Raw genomic sequence first — 22,714 nt, 5'->3', positions numbered from 1 at the left:
TGATAAGACACTATATGATGAGAGTTAGTGGAAATAGTCACACTCACATATACTTATAGGAGGGTAAATTTATATAATCTTGGGAGAAAATTTGGCCAAATTATCAAAATGAAAAGGCATTTACCCTTCATCTGAGCAATGGATAGTCTAGAAATATACCCTATAGTCTATTATAAAATGTGCAAACTGTTATATATTCAAGATCATTCACTGCATTATTTGTCTATAATAATAAAATTGGAAACAACAGAAAAAAGAATAAATAAATTGTATATCACACAATAGAATATTATTCAGCAGTTAGAAAGAGGGAGGCAGATCTATATCCACTGATTTGGAAGGATCTTCAGGTTAAAAAGCATGTACAAGATGCTCCTGTTTGTGTTAAATATATGTATATATTTGCTTGTATCTTCCTGGAATATCTCTAGGACAGATAAGAAACTTGTAACAGTGGGTGCTTCTGAGAGAAGGGAGTAAAACTCATTTTTCACTATATACTTTGCCTGGTGCACATCTCAAATTTTATATGTACATATAACCTATTCAAAAAAAAAATGTAAAGCTAATTCTTTGCTGCTGTCTTTTTTTCACTTTTATTCAGGGACTTTCTAAACATTCTATAATTGGTAAGTTTGCCTTTACTTTCCTCTAAGAACCTCCAAACCTATTCCAAAGGTCAGACTCTTCTTCCATGATATTGAGCAAAGCAGGTAGGTCACTCTTCTGTTGGTGACCTTATTAATCGAGTTTAGACCTCTAGTGAATTTGAACAGATTTTTAAAAATGAAACATTCAAAGCCTCTTTGCCCTCTTTAGCCCCCCTCCTCCCAGAAGGCAGGATGAGAAAGGCCAGTGTTCCATTTGTCTTTTTTCAGATTTACAAGTGCCAAAACTGATTGTCAAACTGAAAGACAAGGGAACCTTTGCGGGGAGCGGTGGGGGGCGGGGGGAAGTAGGGGGAGGTGGTGATGTGATTTGACTAGCAAAGGAAATGAATAGTTCAGTCTAATGTGTGCCTTAAATTTGTAACAAGTAGACCTCATGAAGTAAGGTCTTATTTCAATGGCCTGAAGATCCAGAGCTTTTGGAAGCACTCAAAAGTAAAAATTAACAATATAATCGGAGGTAATCTTGCAAGGAAAAAACAAGAGGGGTCTCTGAAGAAACCAAGACAGCTTCCAAATCACCTGTGGCCATGCCATCTACAAAAGATGGGAGGCCCAGGGTCAGGTTTGAGGAGCTGGTATGAGTACATGCTGAAGTCATCAGCAAGAAGGCTGAAACTTGGGCTTGGAAAATCTGCAATAGAAAATTTGTACAGGTCTTCTAAAAAACACATCCGGAGCAAAAATGGCTTGGATTAGATGGTGCTATTTTATCACATAATAAATAGGAGGCAAAACCTAGAATTTAGTGATGATCTCACCCAGCCCCTATATTTTATCAAGATATACTATAAGCAGGGCCTAAGATTAAACACCCAGATGTCCTGTTTCTCAGTCTGCTGCTGTGTCTGCTCTCCACCTGTCTCCTTAAAGCCTGGGCTCTGGAACCAGACTACCTGGATCTAATCAAAAGTCTGTCTCTAGAGAGCTGCATGACCTTGAGCAAGTTATTTAACCTTACTATGCTTCAGTTTCTCATTTGTTAATAGAGATAATACTAATAATAGTACCTACCTGGTATGGTGTTTATTGGGATTATAAAGCACTTCAAACAGCGTCTGGTATGTAGTCAGTGTTATATATATGCTAGCCATAATTTTAATGGTTATTATTACTTCTAATTTCTATATCACGAGGAATCATTTTTAAGTAGGAAAGATCAGAACCAGCATGGGAGGTATCTTTATGCTAACACTTGCTTGGTTGTGGGTACCACCTTAGGTCTGATATAAGAAGTCAGTTTTTCATGAATAGAGCTTCCAACTTCTGGGCTGGTGGAGTTCAAGCCCAAGCACATGACCTGCCAAGGGTGCTCAAAATAGAGTTCTGCGTAGGGTGGAGGTAGAACCTAGATGACTTCTATGGAGCTCTGATGATCCTTAGGGTCTGTGATGCTGCTACCTTTGAGACTAGCAGCCCTGGCTTCCAGGCATGGCTTTGTTATTACCATGGAAATGAAAAGCGCGTCTCTCCAGATCTGTGTAAAAAGACAAGCTCTGGTGTCACAGCTAAGACTTCCAAATACTCAAGTTGGAATGGATTTTGAATTTATTTATGGACAGTTGCACCCCTGGGAACGCCAACATAAGGGAACAGTATTCTCAGCTTTGCTCACAAACAAGATTAGGCTCATTCTAAACCCTTTCACCAGGGGACACTTCATTCTGGGGAGATACATCAGTCAACATTGTTCCCTCTGGTTCTCCCAAACCTAGGTTAACAATGAGGGGCCAGGACACCCACCCAGCCTCAGCAGCTCGGCAAGTTGGGGCAGGCTAGCGCGTTCCTCCCAGCCAGCGACCACTGGCTCCCTCTGCGGGGCACTTCTTAGAGCCTTTGATTTTCCCCCAGGAACTGGCGAGGCTGCGTTTCCCTCTTGGCTTATTCCCTTTTGGTTTATTTATTATATCTGCTTTCTCTTCCCCCTGGCTTGGAGCTCAGCACACCACTGTGCAACGCGATCTGAATCTGGGGTTTCTCCTCTCGTAAGGAAACCTGGCAAAAGGTTCAATGGTTACCGAGTCCTCTGGCAGCAAATCCAGAGAAGAAGGGGCCTTTACTGGCCGGGCCGGGAACCCGGATCCCCTGATGGGTGGCCCCAGTAGCCCCAGGCCGGGAGGCGGGCGCTCCTACCCAGCCGGGTCTTCTTTGTCCGCCAGGGGGCTCGAGCTCTCGTCCCTTTCCCCGACGCCAGGCTTAACCTGGAGTTTCATCTCCTCCCCTGGAGAGTCTCACATTGCCTTCCTCCGCCGCGAGGGAACCCCACTCCCCCGCTCCGGGTCTTAATCTCTAACCGGGGTTTCCGTCTGCGTGGCCGGGCTTCAGCTCTCCATCTGCGCGTCTCAAATCTCATTTATCTTCTTAGCGCCCAGACCCCGCCGGCCCCGCCCCCTCTTCCTCAGTCCTTCCCCCACTTGCAAATTACAAACCCTCTGCTCCCCCCTCCCATTTTCCCGAGTGTTCTGGACGGAACGTAGTAACCTTTGGAGGTATTGGGGAAAGACCCTAGGCTGGGCGGAGGCGACCTAGGGCGGCTCGGCAGGAAGCAGGTCCAACCAGAGGAGGGAGAGGCGCCGGGAGATTTCAGGGTCAGGACCACGGCCGGGGGTCCTGCACTAGCAATCACCTAACTCCTGCCCCGCGTCTCTAGTGGTTGAACTTGGCCTCTCTTAGTCCCCCAATCTAGGTCACCAGCCGGAAAGCGCTGAGCTGGGGGTCGTTAGAGGGGGTGATGGGCGGACTGTATGCCCCAGAGGTGGTCGAAGAGTGAATAGTCTCAGGGCCTGCCCCTCTCGCTCCCACCCGATTGTAATTCCACCCCCGGGCGGGTCGAGCCTCCCTCTACCGCCAGCCGGTCCCTCCCCGTCGGCCTCCTTCACCGCCCCCGCTCCCCGCCCCGGAAAAGCCCTGCCGCTGGCCGCCGGCTTCACTCCCGCACGCCGACCTCCCGGCTGCTGTCCTGCCTCCTTGGACTCCTCCGTGGTTGCTGGTCCAGGTTCCTCAGCCACCGACCTCCTCACGCCAGCCAGGGTACCCGCGGGGCCGGCGTCCTCCACGTCCCTCAGGAGACGCCTCGTGCGCCCGGGACTTGGTGAAACTTTGCAGGAGCCCGCGGGGAAATGGATTTAATCCGAGGCATCTTGCTCCGGCTCTTGCTCTTGGCTTCCAACCTCTGTGTCGCTGTGTCGCTCGGAGCAGCTGTCCGAAAACCAGGTAATGCGCTCAGCGCGCCGGGGGCCACCACGCCCCGAGCGCCCGGGTCGCGGTCCCTGGCGAGGACAAAAAGCGGGCAACGCACTGCCTCTCTCTCCCCAGACCAGCGTCAGTTTAACTGGGTTCATCTCTGCCCAGAGCTGAGAAAAGACGCGAGTCCCCTACCCCCTCTCCCTGGAGGCCAGGCAGTTCCAGGGATATTTGTTTGTTAAAAGAAAGATCTATTTTCCAGGCAAAGTAGAGGTGGAGGGCTCTGTATTTGATCACGGAGAGCTAAGAGCTGGGGCAGCGATCATGCTGTCTCAATTATAGAGGATTGCAACTGTGCAAACAGCTCCTCCTGTGTCTCCAAACATCTTATTGAATTCATATTGTCTAGAGCCCAGCCATTTCCTGTTAAGTGTCTGAAGATTTGTCTCGAGTCCTCTGTGTCCATCTCCGGTCCTGCCCACGCACTGTGTAGGGATATGGCCTCTAATGTTAGGATTCTCTTGGCCGTCTTCTCAGGAAGGAGAGCCCAATGGGTTAATTTTATGTTGTTGTGAACCCCTGCCTTTGCTCTGAGATTTAAACAAAAATGTGTGCGTTGTAGGCTATTAGAATTGGAGAGAACTTGAAACACAATAACTTGCATTTCCTCTAGTTACACCAGTAAAAAGTCTTTTTTTGTCTGCTTTGAATTGGCCTATGTTGTGAGATTATTCAAAATAGAACATTCTAAACAATAAAGTTCTAACCATTGTTTTTCAAATAACGATTTTTATTCTTTGCTGACACTATATTTAGAATTCTGAAAAATCTGTTTTTTCTTAGTTTACTTTGTAAGCAAGTAAACTATACTTTGTCTTATGGGATTAATTATATTTCATGAACAATGGAAAACAATATAACTTTCTTTGAATGCAGCCTGCAAAACTTTGCAGAAAGTGCAGTTTGTCTTCACAATTAATGTTTCTATAAGAAAGAGACAAACCAGGGAAAATTTATCATAGGGCAAGGAAAGTAATCTTGGCAGATTCCCATATGGCTGCTAAAATATTTTCGCTGTTCAAGGATCTCTCCATTTGGAAATCTGACCTGTTGCCTTCCAGCTCTGGGAGGCACCCTCAATCTTAAGGCTATGCCTATTATCACCTGCACCTTGCTACCTACCTTGAAATTTAGACATTGTTGTAATCTGCAGCACACTTAAAATATGAGCTATTCTATTTTTCTTTTTCGGCTGTTCAGTTCATTTTGAAGATAATAGCAGGAGTCCAAGGTAATATTATATTAAATAGTTTCTTACATGAACTCATACATACATCACCCAGGATTTCTATGAAGGGCTTCTTTCAAACTTTCCTCTGTAAGATAGCTACATCATGATCAATTGCATTCTGAGGGTTTATTCACATAGAACCATTCAGTCATAATTTCGAACAATGCATAGTTATATCTGTAGTTCTTAAACATGAACAGTGTATATGATGTTCTTTTAAGGATAGGTTTCAATCTATTTAAGCATAATGTTTTACAGAGCATTTCACAAAAGCCTGCTGTATATAACTCTCATATGATTCGCCATATTTTCTTTCTTATTTTTTGTAGTTCCTCTCCTAAAAGTATTTTTCTATCTAGTTCATCCAGAGTCATTCTGATATTCATGCCGTGAATATGCCATGTTGGCCCCTTTGGTTTTGCTTGAAGCATGGATGGAGTTTTGATAGTGGAAACTACCTTTTAAATATGTTGGCATATTAAATACATCAAATTTGAGGTGGAAGGAGTTTTTGGACTATGTTCAGCTTAGAAGAATTTTTCATTACTTTATAATTTTAACCAGACACTGGCTTTCAGGTTGGAAAGCTGCTCAGATTAAAATGACAGCTACCTTATAAACTTCAGAAAAAATTTCCTCCTAGGTTCATTTACATCCTTTGGAAAGGCCAGTTTTTGATCTGGAAAATTGGTCCAGATTAAAAACTGTATGTGCCTCTCTTGGCTCTGATGTGAACAGCAACCAGCTAATTTATAATCTTCCCCAGACACCAGCAAGATCCTGCTATTATCCATGTGGGAGAGTCTTTGTACCTTTTTCCTTGATAGAAATTGGTTTGTGTGACATACTTTGAAGGTAGGGTGGCTACCATGTAAGCAGATGAGAACAGTCCTGTTTTATTTGGATGACCCTGTCTGTCTCCTTAAACTCCTAAATCTACTTTGAGAAATACAGCTTTGTTGGAGAAGTCTTGGATCCAAATCAACCTGAAAATTCCCCATACCCACCTACCTCTGGTGAGAAAAAAACCAAGTAGCAGCTTCAATTGTGAGTCTAATTTGGGTCTGACGTGGGCACCTTATCTCCACCCAAGACAGCTCATCTTGTGTCACTAAGGATTAATAAAGAAACCTCTGCATTTTCATGTTAAGTCAAATTAAGTAATAATAACTAACACTAAGTGCTTGCTACACTGTTCTAAGAACTTGACACATACTGATTTATTTGATCAATCCAACAGCTCTGTGAGATGGGTACTATTATTAACCCTGTTTAGCTGCTGAGGAAATTGTGGTTTAGAGAGATTAAATATCTCACCCAGGGTCACACGAGTAGTAAGCAGGGAAACAGAAATCCAGGCTCTGATGTTTAGGACCAGCAATGGAGTCCTGAGCAACCCATTAGCAGAGTTATGCAGCCTGTCGTGGAGGGCATCTGCCTCCTGGCTGGACAGGGGAGCTCCATGGGACAGAGCCAGGTATAGGGTGTTTCCCCTACTGCTGTGTGTGGGTAGCCTGTTAAATGCTGTCAAACATTTGTACATGGGATTATGCCCAGGCCTCCAGAGATAACAGAGTATGGATGATACCAATGTAGAGTTCTGGAAGCTACTGTCTACTGACCTCATCCATAAGAATCAGGGGATGTAACCTTACAGGGTAAAGATAAACCATGCTTTCTCTTTTTGAACTCCTGGGGGGGCTAACGTTTCCGAGGGGCTAGAAGGTCCATTAGAGTATCTGGAGGTCGAAAAAGGGGCATCTGAAGATGGGCAGTGTATAGAACACTGTCATTTCCCCAAGTCTTTATGACACGGAAACATCATTTGTTGGATAGCCTCTTTTCCTTTATAGATTACAAGTTAGGATCATCAACCGGGAAGGAAGTAAAAAGCTCTTGCTTCACAATTGGGCTGAGTGTGATTAAGGGACTCACCCAAGTAACAGCAGAAGCTGAACTGGGACTAGTACCAGACTCTCTTGTGCAGCCTCTGGCACTTCTCCCTCACCCTGAGTCTCACCAGGAAGTGCAGGAAGGACTGTTGTGCTTCTGACGTGGGGCAATAAGAAGGGAAAGGGAAATCCAGACACATGCGCTGGAACCATCACGCATCAAGCCACATCTGTTCCTACAGGCAGATTGGTAACTCAGAGTGTTACCAATGACCTCTCTGAGCTGGAGCACCTGCATGAAGGTCTTGTCTGCTTTCCCGCCTTTCTCGTGTGCCTGAGGTCCCAGAGTTAGTGAGACAAGGTCAGGTTAGAGTTAGAATTCAAGGTTTTCCCTGGAGGACTTGAGACTCCATAGTCATCCTTAGGGAGATGCATGTTTTTAATCTTTTCCTTTACATTTCCTCAACATTTCTCTCCCTGTAAAATGGGACTAAAATGAAGATCCAAGGAAACTCAGGGAAAACAAAAGCCTGGCAGAGCAGAGCTCAGAGCTAGCTCCTTGATAATGTACCTAGTTGGTTGATAATAGAGGAATACATGTGCCTCTAGGGAGTTTCTGCTGCTGCTGGTGTGAGGCTGAATGGCTAAGGGGTCAGGGGTCAGGATCATCCTGTTCTACTTCCCTCACACCACCCCGAATAACCTGGTATTCATAAGATACTGGTTATGTCCTCACTTATTGCTGTCATCCAAGCCCTCTTCCCAAAGCATGTCATCTGCGGGGCTCATCTCTTCTGGATGTCCCTCCTCCTCCCTTTTTGACCAACCGTACTTCACCACAAGGGTGACCCAGATTGTCTTGCTTCTTGGGGGAAAACTGGAGCTCGCAAAGGTCACCAGGGATATATATTTCCAGCCCCCAGCTATTGGTGCCCCATGTAGTTCAGCCACTATAGCAGAAATATCTTCCTCTGATTCTTCATTCCATCAGCCTTCCTCCCCTCTTATTTGTTTTCTCATTATATCTAATCTCTATAAAGAAGGACCCTCTGTCTCTGTCACTGTGTCTGTCTCTATCTGTATCTGTCTGTCTCTGACTCTCTGTCTCTCCTGTCTCTCCCCTTCTCTCTTTTCCTCCCTTTTTCCCTCCCTCTCCCTCTACCCCTCTCTCCTTTGGTCTCTATGAGGTAAAGGGACAGAGAGGTTAAGGTCAGGGGTAAATGTAGTACAACATGAGGCAGTACTTGTTTCTCAGAATTCTTTCTCATGAAAGTGACTTGGCCAGAAAAGAACTGAGTGGTTTTTTTGTTTTTGTTTCTAACTCCAAGCCCACGACTTTAATAACCTTAAATTCTTTAGGGAGTAGTTGTCCCTCTGTTCATGGGTTTCGATAGCTCAAAAGCGGTCCAGTGACCCAGAGCTAGATTTCTGGAAGACAGGGACTTAAGCATCTGAAGCTGAGGTGGGACCTGGGCTTCCACAGGATTATCCTGTGGATATTCTGTATTCTCCTGTCTCACCCACTTGCAAGCAGGACTGAAGTTTCTCCCAAATGACTAAATGAATGGCGTGATGTCTTGATAACAAGAGATCATTTGAGCTGGTCAAGAACCCTGTCACTTGTTTTAGTCACAGCATGTCAAACTGCAGGTACCGGAAGTACACCAGCTATTTCAGGGACAGAAAAAGGAAAAAGGGGAAGAAATAGATACTATAGAGTCGAAATAGCAGTTTGTAAGGGAAAGCCCCCAAACCCATCTTTGATTCCATTGGTTGTGGACCTCCATTTTGAAAAAGGACCCCAGAGTGTGGCTTCAGCTTCGTGAATGAGCTGGAAGACATTTGCCACCTTGAAGAACCTGTGGTCTGGTGGTATGGGGAAGTGGGTTGAGTGGGGGGTGGAGGGGAGATTCAGGAGAAAGTCAAATGGAATTGCTGCCAGCAGAGGGCGCACTTTCCAGCCCTGGCTCTGAGCAGGTCTCTGGCCTCAGAAGGTATCTCAGGCCTCAGAAGGTATCTCAGGCCTCTGACCCAGGCAAGTAATTCCTGAACTTCCATGTGAGTAACAATTCTTGGAGTGCATTCCAGGTATATGCCTCATCTAACATGAACCGCAGGTGACATGGTGCGTGTGGTTCACAATCCACACTTTGAGACGTAACAAAGGAGAGTTTGGGCTCCTCCACCCCAGGTATAATGTAGGACGCAGAAACTCTCCACCTCATTCATCCACACCAGGTGGGACTGCCAGCAACAGGAATCTGTATTGTAACCAGAACAACCCTGTGCTTAGACTCTCTGTGAGTGTTTCTAAAGTTGGATTTGGGACTTGTGGTCTTCCGAAGGCTCCTGAAGGATATCTCTTCTGAGCAGATCCTCCTACTCACCCTTGCTTCCTCAACCTGTTTACTGAGAGATGACTGGCCAAAGGAGGGAAACCCAGCAAAAGCACCAACAAAAAGCCATGCTGAACTGCAATTAGCCAACCCCTCCACCTCATTTCTCTAAGACCCACTCCTCCCCATGCAGCTCATCTTCCAGCCTCCAGGGCTGGTTCCTCCTGACGGAGCACAGAGGCTTGGGTGCAAACACAGACTCTGATATTCGACAAATTTGGGTTCAAGTTCTGACACTATTTTTTAGTGGTTACTTGGTGACCTAGAGCCAGCTATATACATTGGCTCTGTAAGCCTCAGTTTCTGCATTTGTAAAAACTGGTTAAGGAAACAACCTACCATTTAAGGTTGCTAGAAGGATTAAATGAGGCAATGCATGTAACAAGGCATTAAAAAGGATTAGAAACCTGAAACTTGAAGGCAGTATTTATGGAAGTGGAACTGTTTAATCTAAATGGGAGGAAAAAAAAAGCTGAATGAATATGTGTAACTGAAAGATGGTGTTCCAGGCATGACAATAAACACAGGCACTTATAATGCCATGTACTTTTACTCTTTTTCCATACATGTTAATGTACAACTGATCACATGTGATTTAACTTGTATCGAGTTGTAAAATTTCTCAGATAAATTAACTGACACATCAGAAGGGCTCTTTAGTCAACCACATGTCTTGATTTTTGGTTTGGAAGATGGGGCTGCCGAGTTTGTGGGCTCGCTCGAATGGATTTCTTTGAGAACCAGTAACCCCAAGGGTGATGGATGATTTTTGCCTGATAATTGTCTTGGGGAGGTTTTGCAGGTTGTGGCAGTGGGGGAGCAGCTGTTCCTGAAAGAGAATTATCCAGACTGATGTGTGACTGGGAGCCAGTGAAAATGTGGTCGAAGTTAGAGAGCTAAGAAATGCCCCAGGTTTGCTCACTGTTCGGTCAATAGGAGTCATTCATAAGCCACTCACTAACTGTGACGTAGAAAGGTAGAGACCAGATTCAGTGTCTCTTCTTTTTTTAATTTATTTTATTTTATTAATGATACCTTCATGTCCTCTGCTGCAAAAAAAACAAACAAACAAAACAAAACAAAAACAAAAAAACCCTACTTACCCCAAATAACCTTAACAGCTTATTTTCAGAATCAAAGGAAATAAAGCAGACTGGCGCTTTGAAAGGACTAAAGTGCTACACAAAGATATTTTTATCTAACAATAATCATAGTAATTATTATTACCTTAACCAACCAGAACAACCAAGGACATACTTTCTAAAGCTTTGATCTCATTTCCAGTCTCCTTTATTTCCACTCTCCTAAAGACACTTGAAGATTCTGTCTTTGTCTGACTCGGCAAATCCTGAGCAATTTAAATCTTAGCACTTGTATTTGCTGACAGGGCACCCAAAATCCCGAATCAGATTTAATGCAATGTTAATGCTATTTATTTTTCTTGATGCAATAAGTTTATATTAGCCAGTTAATGGTTTACATTGTGCAAAAGGAGTTGTATCAGCAGGCACTTTTCTGTAGCATCTGGGCAGTTGGAAACATAATACTTAAATACAACCTGAGTTTAAAGCCTTCCTTGGACAGATGGCTAATTTTATTGATTTAATCTTACATTTAGGAATAGGTTCCATGATTCTTTGTTTGTAATTCTTAGAGTGAGCAGAGAAATAAATAAAATGGACAAGGGCTGTGAATTAGACGCCTGTTCTATTGTTTGTAATTTATTTTTTAAATACTTGAGTATAAACAGTCATCGTGTGAATTACTTTAATCTCTACCCTAAGGGTGCTTAATTAATACTTGAAGTAATCTAGGATACAAGATACAGCCCTGGCCTAAGTGTTTACATCTGTTTTAATCTCTTGGTGACTGTGCCAGACCAGTGGTTATATACCTCTCCTTCACCTCTGTGCTAGCCAGGAATCCATACTCCTGGCTGGTTAGTTACCGTTTGAAGGCCTTTGCTGTGAATTGCACTCTCAAAGGTGGTTGGGAAAATGTTTAAAGTGATGTTTCAAAAATTCAAGTTAAAGGGTTTGTATATTAGCATAATTTAGGTTAGAAATGATGTTTTCATTGGCGAAATATGTGATTAGCTAGAAAGATTGTACATGTCCCTTTATTTTTTCATAGGCAAAGAATAAGACTGCAACAAGGTGGGCAGTCAAGCTTCTCTGCAGTTGGGCTGGTGCTCCATTCATTCCTGTATCTCCCTCCCTTAAAGGTAGACTCATTTGCCTGGTCCTCCAAGATGGTTGTGGTCCTGCCACAATATTAGAATATTGATGTATCTGCCTCAGCAGGGCACTTGCTGCTGTAATAAACATCTTCAAATCTCAGTGGCTTGGTGAAAAATATATTTTTATTTACTCTAAGTCCAAAGCAAGTGTTCCTTGTTTGGGCATCTCTCCTGGGTTTCAAACAGAGACTTGAAGACCTGAGTCATTCTTTTTTTAATACCTCCATCTTGTAATGCCACCATCTCTAAAATGGTCTGCCAGGGTGTCAAAGAGAAAGAAGGCCTGTGTGAGAGATTTTTATGTGCCAGGTTAGAACATGGCCACCTGTCCCCAAGCTAACTGTAAGGAGGCTGTTCAGCTGTGTACAGAGATGAAAAGGGCCAGATGTGGTGGGTTGTCTTAGATGCAGTGCTTTGGAGTTCCTAAAAGGACAAAAAAGTAGGTTGTATGACAAGTTGTGACTTCTTACCCATGAATATTTGTACGTGTGGTAGAATTTGGCCTGGAATTTGCTTTCATTATAGTGTGCAGTCTGATTGAAAGCAGATAGTTATCATCTACCTTTACTTGTTGGAGGCCACTATTCTTGAACGAAAGATCCTAAAAACTAGGCTGTCAAATTGACTTGGATCAGTTTACTATAGGGTCCAAAAATATGTATATGGTGACATAATATATGCTGTTTGTTGCTACATATTTCCTGCGTTTTACAAAAAAAAATCCCTCTCTTTTTTTAATATTTAAATTTTTATTACACACTACATAATACACAGCATAACCTTCTAGTAGGCATAGATGAGCATAACTGAGTTATTTTTCATTAATTAGGGAAATGTCTCCTTAATCAATGTTCTCCAAGCCTTTTGACACATAGTAATGATTAACTCCAGAGATACGCCTATCTCTTTCCATCAAAGTCCACTGATAGGGATAATAGGCAACCCTTTTTCCCTTGTCGCCGTTGGTGAAGCTGTGAATGTGCCCATTGGCTACCCCAGGGATGAGTAAGCATGTGCCCAAGATGGCGATCCTGGGGAGAACCACATCGAGGCCCAGTTACCAGGGTCAAACAATACCTCCCATGTCCCTTAAAAGTGACCCGGATTTGGTCTCTTTCCTAATAATCCCCTTTAAAAAGTAAAAAAACTATCTAGTGGGTTAAGTAGAGTGAATTTCTAAGGCATATTAACTAGAACTCTAGTCCCCCCTCACAGTTTTCTAGAAGCTCCTTCTATTTGTGTCCTATAAGAAAAAAAAAAAACAAAAAAAACCTAAATTATCCTAGTAGAATAATTTATTCAGTGAGAGATGCATCTGAAAATATAAAAATAATTTTTTAGACACCACAGCCTGCTTTGATAGGGATGGAGATGGTGTGAACTGATCCCAACAAAAATAAATTGATACATTTAGTTCAGCCACTGCACTTTACAAGGCACTTTCACAGAAACGATATCTTATAACCCTTGCCCCACCAGGAAGTCAGGAGCAGATGACTCAGCAAAGAGGAAACAGGCATAGCCGGGACATGAACCCAGGTCATCTAACCCCCAACCGTTGTTGCTTCCCATCAACCTAGAGGTATTCCTGTAGCTAATGGGTAACGGCATGGTCATGGCCCATGTCGAGCCTTGCAGCCAGGAGAGACCCAGGAGAGACCTTGACTTGCTGCCCTTTACTTGCAGAGGCCCCATGTATGTCATGGGACACTCTATAGAATGAACTGGTACTGCTTTCAGTCATACTCTTGGCTGGCTGGTGTGCATTTTGCAAACTACATGATGACTGAAGGGTTATTTGCAACTGAGAAGCAGATGTAGTAGCTAGAAGATAGCTTCAGAATCCTCCCAGGTATTTCCTACTGAAGACCCTTTTCGGTCTCAGGGACCACCCAGGTGACTCAGCCTGGCTTTGAAGCTTTCCATTCCTCCACTATTTAGCCATCTTCATTAGTGGCGAATGATACTTGCTCGACCTTCAATGTGGCATATTTCAAGGTCTACATTCAGGTTTCAAGATTTTCTGTTAGTTTCTTACACATCTCTTTGAGGTTCTAGGAGGTGTTAATTAGTGCAATTTAACAAATAAACCATTAGGTTGGAAAAGAAGCATTCTTTTGACAGCTATTTTAAAGCAATCTATGGTTTTTTTCCCCCACGACTTATACCCATAACACATATCCCTTCAGCTTGGAGGAATTGAAACAAGAATCCTATTGAATTCTAGCTTTAATATTTGTGGCTGTCTAATTCTAGATAGAGTACTTAATCTCTTTACACCTTAGATTCCTCACCTGAAATTTAAGGCTCATAACACCTACCACAAGGGTTTTGCATGGTAACTAAATGAAATAATATGACGTACCTAGGAAAGTTCTTGCACATCTGATATATAACGGGCCCTCCAAAGTTAGTTTTAACCAGGGTTTGGTTCATTATGCTTTATAGAGTTTATATAATGGTGGAGATGGTACTTTTTCCACATTTGGTATAACCTCAAATATTGATCACATTGACCCAAATGTATAATTGGGCGTAAGCCCCCATGAAAATGGAATTGAAAATAATTTCATTTCCTTAATTTTATATTGTAGATTCTTGGAGTCTGTATCCCCAAACGATGACTTTTCTAGATCAGTCATAACGTTCATATCATTGACAAAGACCTAGAGATGGCTTAGAGTTTAATAAAAATAACTAACATTCACTTCGGGCTTTGTACAAAACCAAGAAGAAAGACTCAAGATCATGTGTTTTTATGTAGTCAGTGTGGTAGGAATAAATTTTCATGTATCAGCTATTTGGCTCCTTACCCAAAAAAGAAGTTATTTGTAGTTAGAATATCCATAAGTTTTCTTAGCTACCTTCTTTACTGTGATTTAAGGGAATACGTGTAAAAGGTGCTATTTCTATGATGTCTACTCTCTCCCCATTTTGATTCAAATATACTCTCTGCCAGAATAATCTTCCCCAAATGCAGTTCTAATCCGGTGACTCTTGTGTTTAGTATTCTTTTCTGTCTTTCTACTGCCTTCCAAATTCTAAAGCTGAGCATCTGAGGTCTGTTACAATATGGCTCCGACTTACTTTTCTTGTCTTCTCACTGAATATACAACCTGTATTCCAGCCAAGCTAGTTTATTTGCTATTCCATTTTCCTCCTCTTAGCTTTCCCAGTGCTGAACCTGCCCACATCTCGGTCTTCCCCCGTGGAATAGTCTTCCCTCATCTCTGCCTAAAGAAATGCAATGATCCTTCAAAACATGGCTCGATTGCTCCCTCTTCTGTGCAATCTTCATGTACTCTCCCAGCCAGAAGCCCCTTCTCTTTTCTCCCAGTCTGCTTTATATCATGTCATTGCTGTACCTGACTCATGCCTTCTATTAAATTTGCAACTTTGTCAAGGAAAGTACTATTATGTCTCCACTTAGGTGTCCCCTCTGTCTCCCGATGGAGTGTCCTGCATGTAGTCAGCCTTTCCCAGGCAGCTATTAAATGGAAAATGATGGCTTTGTTTTGGGCAGATATGTTTGAACATTGTGTCATTAATTTGATCCAGCTCCCAGCCCCCGAATTTATTTCCTTCCTCCAGCACAATACAGAAAAGGTGTCACTTCCATGTGTCAACATTTTTGCTCAACCTGAGCAGACATTTGAAAACCCATACTGCAGTATGATTTAGGGAAAGAAATGGCCCAGGGAGTCTATCTGCAGCAGTATGTAATTTAAATCCTACCTCTGTGCTGCCAAAGGCTATTGGAATTATGGGCTTTTAAGGAGTGTCTGACTGAGTCCGTACTGTAAAATACGTCATTTTCGATACCCGGAGAACAGGTAGAGTTTGAAGTAACATGTAGGGCTGCTTCCGACTTACTTTTTATCATGTCTTAGGAGGTTAAGAAGCAAAGGCAATATTGTTACTCACACATCAAAAGGGAGTGAGGGAGGAGGAGTTAAAACAGTCCAATGTTACATTCCCCTCCCGGCATCTGTCTTTAAAACCAAAGGAAAATGAGGCTTGTGTGGGAATGGCATTGGTGGTACGATGGAGAAGGTCAGGTTGCAGGGATAAAGGGATAAAGCCAGTCCGTCTCTCATAATGAGATCTGACTCCATGATTGGGGGGTGGGAGGTGGGGCAGAAAACAGTACTCAAGATCCTGGACATTGCCTCTTCAGTTTTCTGTGCTGACCCTGGCGTGCTCATGAAGATCAATGCTGTAATCCCTGGAAAGTAAAGCAGCCCAAAGCTAGCGTGTTTGCAAAGGTTTTTCCAGTCTTTGTTTTGAAAGGACCAGCATACCTGATGAAATGAATGCTCCTGGGCGGCCCAGTTGAAAGCAACCAATTGATCGACCCATTCACCAATTGACTTCTTGATATTTGCAGTTCTTGGTATATATTCAGCTTACACACACACACACACACACACACACACACACACATATGTATATATATGTATATATATAGTAGGTTATATATATATATATATAACGGAGGTGAAAATAAGCTGCATTTAAAAATAAACTAAATGATTGTTGGAAACGTGATAAAGCAGGTATAGTAAAATGTTAACGGCGAAGTCGATGCGGTGAGTATACACATGTTCACTCTAAAACTCATTCATTTTTCTGTATGTTTATTTCCGTAATAAAGTGACGGAAAAGATGAACTAAGTATTAAGAAAACAAATGAAAGGACTGCAAAGTTCGACCCGTCCAGAGTGGGACTCCAGCACGTCCTGCTCTGCACCCACATACCTATGGGTTTTCTGCTTTCGTCCTGCTCCTCCTTCCGCCTTCACTCTCCGCTCCTCCCTGCCCTGTTCCTTGCCCCACGGCTGGCCCTGCTGTGTCACTCAGACTGCTTTGTCTTTTGGATTCAGCCATGGGGAGGCATTAGAAGGAGAGCAGAAGAGAGCAGGGGAGAGGAGCTGGTGTATGTCTTCTCTGATTCCTCCCTGCTTTGGTACTGTGTTTCTCTAAAACCATGTTACCTGGCCCTCCATGGCTTCCAACTCTGGCTGGCCCCACTAACAGTATTTTCTCCGGTGGTGCTTTTGCCCTGGGGGTAGTGGCAGCTCTCACTGGTGCCATCTTCTGGGCACATCAGTATTCCTGGTTGCTCCTTAAAGCTGCTCACACCTCTGAGCTAGTCTTTTAATTAAAATCTTTTTTTAATTAAGTAAATTCTTTCTTCTGGGACTCTAATTGATACCTTTGGTACTAATGCTTTGTAATATATGTCCTGTTTCTTCTATTTTCCTCCTTAGGCATACTCATAGGTTTTGATTTGTGTTTAGCTTGCATTCAGAACCCTTTGAGGATCAGGTCTGATCTAGCTTAAGGTTGCCTGCTGTAAATTAATGGAGCAACCACAGAGCAATATAAACTTTGATCTTCTGAGGATGAGCTTGTCCTCTGGACTCAAATCTGCTGGCTTCTTGGATAGGAACACATTGAAACTGACCTAGTCATCGCTCTGTTGAGAAATGATTGTAGCAATAATCCAAGACTCTTAGCAGAAATTCTAAAAACCTAGAGATTTCCGGAACACACATGAAATGAAGAGATCATTCTTCATCTTTTGAGAAAGTCACCATGAACCCAAACTTACTTCTTACAGTTCCACTGAATTTGACCTAAAGGGAAAGATCACAGCAAGCTTGGACTTTGTCCCACTTCTGTTAGATTTGTCAATGGTTTTTATGCTCTTGACATTTTTTTGACTCTGTTCTGATTTCTGGGCTATAAATATCTTGTACCTGATGTTTTATTGATTAGTAGGTTGAAAATGCTTATTATTCAAATGTAAAAGAATTAATTAAGTTACACTCATTGTCTTAATTTTTCTTCCTCAATAATAGCCTATAGGACACAGATTTGAATGAAAATCGTTTATTTGAAAGGTAAAACAAAATGAAACAAAAACAAAAAACTAGGAAGTGGGCAGCGAGATAGGGAGCCCACTGAGAAGATAGTCAATGAAGGTTTTCTCATCAAGAGAGTTGCACTGTCCATGATTAGAGCTTAAACTCATAGGAGAAACTCTAGAGAATGTATGTAGAACACATGGCTCAGAGTTAGCCTACCTGAGGGGAGGGGGCTGGAGTATTTACGTCAGTTCCATCCGTCATTGGGGAAGGCTGCTGCAAGAGTACACATTAATTCTTCACAATTCCATTTCGCTAGGCTGATGGCAGAACAGGTTTCTGTGTCTACTGAGAAAACTCTTTGGCAAAAAGTTGCCGAGATTGGTAATTGGAATGCTATGTTCAGCTCTGAAGTGGTGAGGCCCGAGGGATTATGGCATGTTCACAGTTCTTTTATACCCATAATTGACTAATTTTATTTGGAAACTCAAGACTGAATGCCATTTACCGTTTTAATAGACAAGCGCCCGCCCCCAAAGGGTTTATATATTTTATGTTTGGATACTCCAAATCCTGATTTCTAGTTCTTAGTCCCTACCTGAATCAAGACTTGTATGGTGGGGAGGGGAATGTACATTGCAGTTCAAAATGTAGACTATCGATCAAACCAGTTTTCCAGTTGGAATACATAAGAAAGGTGACTGCTTGGGTTTTAGAACTAAGAACCACCATTAACAACAGCTAAAATTTTTTTTTATTCATTTGTGTTAATTGAGAAGGCAAGTAGCAATTACAGTCTTCATTACTGAGTTTGTGCTCTGTTGTTTAGAATTTGCTTTCAGGTTATTGATTGTCATAATGGAGATGAAACCACATTTACATTTAAAGGCAAGCATTTTGTATTTACAAAACAATAATGATAGCTAACAGTTATATAGTGCTTGTTATGTGCCAGGCACTGGTAGTAACAGCACAGACTCCTAAGGCTGGCATTGTAGAATCCTAGCATTTTAGCACTAGAAAGAACCTTAGAGGTAGCTGTCTAACCCTGTACATCTACTGAAGATAAGTCACTTGCCTAAGGCCATGCATCTAGTTAGTGGCAGAATCAGCACTAAGATCAGGTTTTCTGACCCCTGGCCTGGTGCTCTGTCTGCTAGACCCACCACCTCTATGCCCATGGGGTATGGAGACTCACATAGAAGTGCAACTTCTATGTTCATCGACTAACTCTTTTTTCCTTTTGAGTTTGGTCTTGCTTGCATGTTTAGAGGTTATGAACCATCGGCTCAAGCTCCTAAGATAGTGCCATACTTGGAGAAAGAAACTATGAAGAAGATACCTTTTGGATCCTCCTGGTTAGCTCCAAACTACAGGAGCTGTGAGAAGCACCAATTTCTAAGCCACAGAGATCAGCGGGTAGACAGACAGGGGTGTCGGGGCAGAGAAAAGAGTATACATGAATAGTATCAAAATTCCCTTCTGGAATTATCTTTACAGCATGTTCTTAAGTGAATCCTTCTAGAAGTCATTCTTGAAGGGGAAGTTGAGGGGAAATTTGTGTTGTAAGACAGTATCAGTGGCTTAGTTAATCACTTAGCTTATCTCTTATTGTTAGAGATAACCTTGGGGAATTAATTACTGTGGCAAATTTCCAGAATATTTTTTTAAAAAAACGCAGTTGCATTCATACCTTGTAAAGTTCTGCCTTGGATAGAACTGATCCTTAAGAGCCAAGGTTAGCAAACTTTTTCTATAAAGAGACACATAGTAAATATTTTATTTATTGAGTCTGTATTGCAACTATTCAGCCCTGCGATTGCAAAGCAAAAGTAGCTGTAGGTAATGTTTAGATAAATGTGCCTGTGTTTCAATAAAACTTTATTTACAAAACAGGCTGAGGGCCAAATTTTGCAGGAACTCCGGTCAGCCCTAAGCCTTCAGAGAGTGCACATCGACAGGCCCGCTGCTTTTGTTTGCTCCCTCTATGGTGTATTTATTCATTATTAATGTCATTAACATCTTTTTTTCCTGCTGAAAGTTTCTTGTTTCCTGGCAAATACCTTGATTCAATTCCTAAACACCAACAAAAATGAGGTTGTTCTAATGGTTACTATGCATGCAGGTTGTTATTGCAAGTCCAAGAGAGTTAGCCGCAGATGAATGTGGGAGTCTCGCCCTAATTATAAATAATCCTGACACTATCAAGTTTTCACCCAATAAGCTCTCCATTTGATGTAGATAATAGGCAAAAAATGACTGTCCGAAGTACCTACACATAGAAAGCCTTATAGACAGATATCCTGGAACCCCCATTCTGCTCATGCTTTAAAGTAAAAACAAGACTCAATTCTTATAAAGAATAACTTTTTATATAATTACAGTAGAAACTCTACTATCCAGTTCAATTTGGGTAGGTCAGTTAATCGAAAGAGTCAGTTAAGGAAACAGTTTAAGTAGAGATACATTTTATTTTCATTTAAAAGATAGCAGTGGAAGATGTATTCGACAATGTTTGGATGTAGGAGTAAAACTTTTTTTATTTTTTTATTTTTTTATTAACATGGGCCCATTGATCGTGGAGTTCTTGGTCATACTTCAAGCAGAACCTCCAAAAGGGCATTATCTGAGTGCAGGAAGCTTCTAGATTTTCCATTCTTTTAGAGTTGCAGCAACTGTTGTTTAGGAATCACCTTTATTGAGTTATCTTAAAGCAGTCAACCTAGTTTTTACTGAAAGCTTTTCTTATCGTATTTGTATTTTATCTGTTTACAAAATAAAAGGTCATGTGATTAAAATAACATCTTGGAACAATGCCATGGACTCTTGGTAAGCATACCACTCAGCTCTGGGGGAGCAGATGCCTGAGGGCCATGCGGAATGAAGCCTTGCCAGCCCCAAGCCCTTTCAGGCCGCTGGCAGCCTTCAGTATCCATATGCTTGCCAGGGTGAAAGGAGGCTGTTGATTAATTCAGAAAGTAACTTAGGTAGACTTTCTTTTGCTTACTGTGTTTTGAAAAGTAGTTTTGCTGTGGTTTGTTAAAATAAATTTCTTGCCCTCTTGTTCACACTCATATCTTGCACAGGTAGTTTCTTCACAGTACACAAGCTTCTGCCAAACTCTGGTGACATTGTCAATTAACTTTGCTTCGGTGGAGTTCAAAGCAATGAAATTCTTTTCAGCAAGAAATCTTTCAATCGTCTATAAAATCTGTGTCTTCTGTAATGACACATATATGTAAAAAATGTGGTGATTGGTACCCTATCTCAGAGTTTTTAAAAACCCTAAACATTCATGTGGCTTTACATGCCAAATATTATTTCGAATGTTTAGAAATAATGTACTTTCATTCCTCTTAACATTCCTTTAAGGTAGGACTGGCCCTATGACTTTCGTAGATGAGGCAGAAAGAGGTTAAGTGGCTAGGCTTAGATTTGAATCAAGTCAGGGTGGGTGGGAGCTTTTCTTCTAGACCACTTCTTCAGCATCTCCAGGGCCCAAGTCACCCTGTAGAAGATAGGTTGGAGACGTAACCCAGATGAACAATCTGACATTCAAATCTTTTACATTTTACAGTTCGCTCCAATAAGCACAAACAATAGATTCTCAGCAGAGTGTTTCATGAGCTATCGGCCCTCAGAGATAACTTTCCAAATTACCCATTTCCTCAAGGAGGACATACTTGGAGGCCATGGTGGACCTCAGGCCCACTGTGAGGTCCTGCCAGGGCCAGGGCATGAGAAACGCTGAGTAGAAGTTGACCAAGTCTCTTTAATCCTCAGCTATGTACCTTGAAACTCCGGCATTCTTAGGTTTTATACATATAAAATTGCCATTAGGAAGCCATATTGCTGGGCTGAATAATTGAGTGTAGGATACTATGCTACCAGCACCATTTTACTATACTTTATACAACTTATAAAACAGTGAGCAGACATCACTTCTGAATAGTGACTTTGCACCTCTGGAATGATGACCAGTGTGTGAACACACTCAAACAGTCCTGTCTGATCCAAATAGACTAAGAAGGGGTTAAACATGGCAGGCCTGACCTTGCAAATAAAGACTCCACTGATATATTAAGTGGTATTAGCCACCTTCAGACAAGAGATATCTGTGAGGGCAATGATAGATTATGATGACAATAGCTCATATTTGTACGATGCCTCAGAGTTTGCAAAACTCTTGTCTACATTATTAGAGTCGCCACTAGTGATAGATTTTAGCGTCAGATAGAGCTATTTTGCAATCCTACCTCCTAGGTTTGTGACTTTGGTCAAGTTCCTTCATCTTCCTGACTCTCTGTTTTTTTTTTCCCCATGTGTAAAATGAGTATAAATTGTTTATCTTTTGGAGTTTTATGAGTTAAGTCATAATACCATGGTGTGCCTAGTACAAAGCCTAGTTTGCAGCAGGTTCAGTGAAGATATCCTTTACCTGTGCAAACAAACTCAGTCACAGGAGGGGCAGAACAAGACCCTATGTCTTCTGACTCTCAAATTAGCGGTCTTTGTAATTTGTCTCACATTGTCCAGAGGCAGGTACATTTCTGTTTAATGATCTGTAGTGCAAAGGCATCATCCAGTCAGAATGGACACCCAACCAATCAAAAGAAATGAATCAGTGATCTCAGTTGAGATGTGGAAGTGAATATCATCCATGCCCTGAGTGGGAGCAGTGACAAATGAATGTGCTTTTATAATCACTTATCTGTGATTACATATTCATTTATTCATTTGGCAATTGTTTATTTAGCAAGTACCATAAAGTGAATAAGAAATATAATAATAATTTTCTTAAAACTCATTAACAGTTTGCAAAATTCCAAAGATATAGTGATTCCTGTTGGAAATAGAAATTATTTAGTTTCTAATTTAACTATGTTAGATTTAAATCATATGATTACAGATTACAGAACTAATTATAAAGCTGAAGGGTACATTATGAACTGCTTTTTCAGTATAATTTCTTAATATGGATCTTTATTAATGTATTTTTAGGTAAATGAAAATTCATTGCATAGGTTAGATGGTCTGCAGATTTTAAAAGTAACTGTTAAAGATAAAAGAGCTTAAATATATGGCAAGACTGTTTTATTGTATTACCTGATTTTTTTGACATCTTCTAGCACTTTTAATATAATTAGTAAGATAGCTGTAACTTTTGGGTTTGGG

The 22,714-nt window shown here is 41.8% G+C and overlaps 1 protein-coding gene across 1 annotated transcript in view; it reads left to right on the top strand.

Annotated features, from left to right (window-relative positions):
- Positions 1 to 3,461: 3,461 nt before the first annotated feature.
- The window catches only part of EGFLAM (EGF like, fibronectin type III and laminin G domains), a 149,458-nt gene continuing 130,205 nt past the window's right edge, over positions 3,462 to 22,714 (top strand). The window contains 1 exon segment of the mRNA XM_039842625.1: positions 3,462 to 3,881. Within this exon segment, the coding sequence (XP_039698559.1) occupies positions 3,788 to 3,881 (94 nt within the window). The 5' untranslated portion in view covers positions 3,462 to 3,787.

The sequence above is a fragment of the Pteropus medius genome, unplaced genomic scaffold, assembly GCF_902729225.1.
Source record: "Pteropus medius unplaced genomic scaffold, Ma_sr-lr_union100, whole genome shotgun sequence".
Lineage (NCBI taxonomy): Eukaryota > Metazoa > Chordata > Mammalia > Chiroptera > Pteropodidae > Pteropus > Pteropus medius.
This window is presented reverse-complemented; position numbering and strand designations above follow the sequence as displayed.